The sequence below is a fragment of the Streptopelia decaocto genome (assembly GCF_964273445.1).
Source record: "Streptopelia decaocto genome assembly, chromosome: 7".
In the NCBI taxonomy this organism is placed as follows: Eukaryota; Metazoa; Chordata; class Aves; order Columbiformes; family Columbidae; genus Streptopelia; species Streptopelia decaocto.
The window spans coordinates 65947648-65953044 of record NC_138661.1 but is presented as its reverse complement, the minus strand read 5'-3'; the positions used below and the strand labels follow the sequence as shown (position 1 = coordinate 65953044).

Below are 5397 nucleotides of genomic sequence, written 5' to 3'. Positions count from 1 at the left end.
TCATGTTAAGTAACCCTCAGCTATGAACATTTTTGCTAAGAGTCTTCAAAAGTTCTTGAACTCTTACTCGAAACTCGCTCATCTCACCCCCACAATTGCTATTTCTATAGTATTCGGTTTAAACAGTGAATTAGTTTCTGTAATTCTACCGGCACATCCTTCCAATAAAAACACTGGCAGGGAAAAGAAGCAATAAATCAACGAGGGAAAACAGCTTTGAAAAATACTTGCCATGCTGGAACACATTTGAAGGACATCGGTGGTTCATGCAGGGAATGGGAAGAACAGCACAAACCACCTTTTGTGAATTGTGAAAGAAACCAAGGCAGCGATTAGAAATAAATTTAAGTTGAAAAATACGCAACCAAAAAAGGTGAATCAAGAATGTGCTGAGTGGCAGAGAGGGCTCAGAGATACAACATGTGCTACTGAGCTTTCTGCGTCAGACAATTAAATGAAGCAATTAGATTTCAGAGAGCAGACAATTATTTTAGGACTGAAACAAAGGCTGGAGGAAATACAGCTGCTTGTGCGTGGGGAATGCAGAAAACGGAAAACAAAGCGTTGCCTTTGAAATATTCATGACAATGAATTTGTATGAGAGGAATTTTAATTAAAAGTCTAGAAAACGTCTTGTAACTCAGTAATTAAAATAACACAATTCAAACCCCAAACTTAATATGCAATATATAATTGGTATCTTCAAAAATCATAGGAAATGGCAGCAGGTACTGAAAGGGACAGTGAAGTGACGTGGAATAACAATCCTCCAAAATGAGATTTCTCCCGAGGTGACATTTATACTCTTATGGTTTGATGTGTTTTCTCAAGGCTGTAATGAAACAAATCTCAAGAGACCACAAGGAAAAGGTTTCAGTAATTCCTCACAGGCAGATACTCTTGCTGAGTATCATTTGATAAAATGAGTAATTAAATTGTCTTAGTGCTCACTAACACTTCAGTGTCGGTACATCCTTCACAGAACACCAGCACCTTTATCAACTGAACTTCTGGGAAGCTTGGAGAGGTTTAGAATAAGCTATAAGCTGTGCTTTTAATTAATCATAAACCAAATACAACATCCTTAACACAGCATGACCAGCAATCGGAAGGCACTTACTCACCCAAGGCCTCTCGCTGTGACTCAATTTCAGGCTCCCAAGGGTTGGCTTAGAATTTTTTCTTACACTTCCTTGTGTCCTTAACATTCATCTTCTCCCTATTAGAGATCTCATCATAGACAACAATCCCATAATAATACAAAAAATTTAAAAATCCATTTCTTTTGTTTTTAAGGAAGTATTTTTTAATGAAACGTGCACAAAATTATACAATAGAAAACTTGAATTAAAGTCATAAAAATATTCAATTTTTAATTGAAAATACAAGATTGCTAACTAGATGGCAACACATTTCCTTACAAATCGCAGCCCTTTCCCTTACCCCTCCCTCCCAATAAAAAGTTTTTGTTCCCTTTGTTCCATTTGGTTTTGTTCTCTCACAATCAACTTTTAAATCTCTAATAAAACCAGTTTTTTATTGGCCCTGAGGTACCGAACAGATTGATGCAGACTAGGTCGTTACTTTTATACGCAGTAAAACACCCACTATGTACAAACCCTTAAAGAAACAAAGAGTTTTTCATTTTCTGAGGCAGAATATTTCTTGCAGCCAACGAGCGCTCAGCTACGACAAGTAAGTTATTTTTGCTGATTCTTAAAATATCCTGATTATATGCAGTAGGCAGTAAACTACTTCTCATATTCCAGATAAACGTATTTTCTGTGAACCAGAAGACTTATTTCAAGTGGATTAGAAAAACATGTTAGTGGACGGACTGAACTTGGAACTGTTGCAGAGCTGTTTCACCACATAATTCATCTTGGTAACTCCACTTTGCTTTGCTTACCAAGGTTGCTTAGAGGCACGAAGGAGAAAAGTCTGAAGCCACAGTTTTCTTTAAATACTGTAGAATGAAGACTATATCTATTAAACAAAAACCTCCAGAACATTTGAGCTAGCGATTTAACCAAAGTGCAGCTCAGTATCTCCTATTCGAAGTCTGGAATGGACAACTGACACTGACAAATATTGGAGCAAGTACATAGAGAACTGCACCTGCCCAGAGGGTGACACGTGGAAACTTCTGTATTACCCACCGCTCTTTGCTTCTACACAATCACTGATACTCAATACGCTACAATTTGAAGGATACTTGTGAGAATCATCTAAGGAAAAACCTTAATTAAAAGGTAAGTTCACATTACAGCAGTTTCCATTAACTATGATCAAGTATTCAAGCGTCATTGTCTAGAGGAGGAGCACCAACTGCAACAAAACTCAACAATTATGGATGTCACAGCATTTATGCAGAATAGTGATTGTCACATGCTGACATGCGACCTCCACAGTAATGGCACCATGTGGTAAGAACCTGAAAGGAGCTAAAAGTCACACAGTAGCAAAAAAGAAGCCTCTCCTCTTCAAGCATCTATTGATGTAGCGAGAAGGATGTCTGCAGGGACAAACAATCCTGCTCGTTCAAGCAACAATGATTTTGGAGAACTCTCCTCCCTTGCACAGGGGATAGTCCCCAGGGGCCTCTACAGCCCTGCATGTCTTGACACTTGTGCAGGTTTTCCAGTCTTAGGTTAGATGCAAAGGCCATTTTTTGAAGTCTGTTCCAAACTAAAGCTGGAAACTGAATCTGGTCTCCTTCATAAATCCTCTTTCCTCTACAAGCTGCTTACAAACACTTTCAAAAACATGGTTTCAAAAACTGCAGAGGGCTTGGAAGAGCTATTGGATCTGGAACAACCTTTGAAGAGAACAAAGTGCTTTCTGGCTGATTCTCACAGGGCATCACTAGAGGAAAGTCAGTGCTATATATTTGCTCTCAGGAGGCTTTGACACTCCTCCACTAAAAAGAAACCAATTTGCTCTCTTGGTTTTGTTACAGTACATGTTTGTTACCAAGAGCACAGGCAACTGCAGCTTTCAGCAGACAGGACCAGACTCTGTGATATGGACTATGAAAAGATTCTGAGTAAAGAGTCTTAAAACCTTCACGGCAGTAAAAAGAGGCTGCTGTAAACATCTGTGACACACACACAATGTCATTGATAATTTCAGAACAACATTTCCTTCAGGATAATGAAGGCACTTGATTTCAACCAGTTAATTTTTAACCCAGGCACATTTTCTGCCAAGAAACAGCCACCATGATCTTGCACTGCTGTCTTGGGGCCTGAGATCTTAGCACCCTTTTATAGAGAGCAAATGTATTTGACAAATTATGGAAGATATTATCTTATAATACTCAAAATCAAAACCCAGTGGACAGCTAAGCAGTCTAACTCCTCCCCCTTTTACACTATAGTTATGAACAGGCCAGAAACACACCAAAAAATCCAACCTCCCTGTGAAATTTTAAGTTACAGTTCCCTCAGACGTGTCCTGTGGATGTATTTCCAGAGAAGATTTATCTGAAAAGTGGGTGTAGTAAAGCAAATCTTGTTTTCAGGTGGGTTGTAGAACAGAAGTGTGAGTATTTCTACAACAATGGAGTTTAGGCATTCTGAAAGTTAAAATCTTTTAAAGGAAGCATTGAATTACACAGCGATACCTAAAAGGAATTTGTTCTTATGTTACTCTTCAGCTGACCAGAAATCAAGCTATTAAGGCACATAAATTAATGGCAGCACATAAATTAATAACAGAACCAACGATACTCATTTTGGCTCAGAGAAGTAGAAGGCACTTTTAGTTTTCAGGTTGATTCCAGCTGGCTCCGGTGTTCAGCGGCAAGATCGCCTCTTCAATTTTGTCGGCCACCAAATTCATGTGACAGTCCCGAAGGGCTTTTATCAAGTCAGTCACCTTGGCGTCTTTTCCCTTCCACTTCTGCCACTCCCGAAGTGACTGAAACAGCTGTTCGCGCAAGTCACACGGATAAGCTGCTATTATCCTCTCCATTTTCACTTCAGAAACGCCGAGTTTCCGCACCGGCATTCTCCAGTTTTTCCCAACGTGTTCACATATGACCTCAATAGCTACCTTCTGCAGACCTAAACCAACAGAAATATATCAAGTTAGTGATGGATTTATTAAGAAATATTACAGTTTTGTTTTTTTTTCTTAGCAAAATGCTACTACTCTTGCTGCATCACACACACCAAAAGGTCTCACCGTGCCTGAAAAGCTGCTGGATATACTCAAAATTCTGTGTACATAGCAGGACTTCCAAATGACCATTCAATAAAGAAAGGGAAGACATTTCCACCCCAGAATGCTGTTTGCAGTATATAGAATCATTTTGATTGGAAGAGACCCTCGGGATCATCGAGTCCAACCATAACCCAACTCTGGTATTAAAACACGTCCCTGAGAACCTCATTTAAACGCCTTTTAAGCCCCTCCAGGGGCGGTGACGCCACCACTGCCCTGGGCAGCCTGTTCCAACCCCTGACAACCTTTTCTGTGAAGATTTTTTTCCTAATATCCCCTCAAAACCTCATATGCTGCCCTCACGCTACATCTCCAGGCTATGACACAGTTCCACGCAGCATTTCACAGTGGAAACACCGTTTGCAGCAGGGAACTGAGGGCAGCCGTGCGGGGTTTGCTCAGACCCACTGGGGGAATTAAAATCGGTGTGGAATTAATAAGAAAATAAGCCACCCACGTCGTTCATGCTCATCTGGCTGGTCAGCAGGGGCAGTGACCTCCCCGTCCTCAACGAATTGCTTCAGCTGCGAGATCAAATCCTGTCGTTTGATGTCCCGGAGCAAACCTTCCAGGAAGCCCAGGCGGTCCTTGGCGATGAGCTGCTGCTCCAGCAGGATGCTGAACAGCTCCACGCCGCTCTGCACCTCCTCCAGCTTCCTCTTCCCGATCTTCTCCCGGCAAAGGAACTTGAGGGACGTCAGCTCGGGCTCCCGCAGGCCCGAGGAGAAGGAATGCAGCAGGCTCAGGAAGGGATCCATGGCTCCGGAGGACGGAGAACGCGGGGAGACCCGGGGGGAGCGGAGCGGATCAGGCCCAGCGCGGCCCCGGCGCCGCCGCGATGGGGAAGCGGGAACCGTTGCCCGCAGTGGCCTCACCCGGAAGTCACGTGAGAGCGGCGACTTCCGCCCTCTCACCGCCCGCTATAAAGATGGCGGCGGCGGAGCTGTCAGTATAAGGATTTGTACACGCTGGTGCTTAGACTCGTTTTTTGTTTGTTTGTTTTGGGTTTTTTTGTGTGTGTGTTTTTGTTTGTTTGTTTTTTTTGGGGGTTCTGGTTTTGTTTGTTTGTTTTTCACAGAATTAAAGAATATTAGGGATTGGAAGGGACCTCAAAAGATCATCTAGTCCAGTCCCCCTGCTGGAGCAGGGACGTTGTTTTGTTTGTGTTTT

At 42.2% G+C, this 5397-nt stretch overlaps 1 protein-coding gene across 1 annotated transcript; it reads right to left on the bottom strand.

Moving 5' to 3' along the window:
- Positions 1 to 1290: 1290 nt before the first annotated feature.
- Positions 1291 to 5098, bottom strand: FADD (Fas associated via death domain). Its single transcript, XM_082058288.1, has 2 exons — positions 4685 to 5098; positions 1291 to 4067 (listed from the first exon to the last, which is right to left on the bottom strand). The coding sequence occupies exons 1-2, from the start codon at positions 4983 to 4985 to the stop codon at positions 3763 to 3765; spliced, it is 606 nt and encodes a 201-aa protein (XP_081914414.1). The 5' UTR covers positions 4986 to 5098; the 3' UTR covers positions 1291 to 3762.
- Positions 5099 to 5397: the final 299 nt, after the last annotated feature.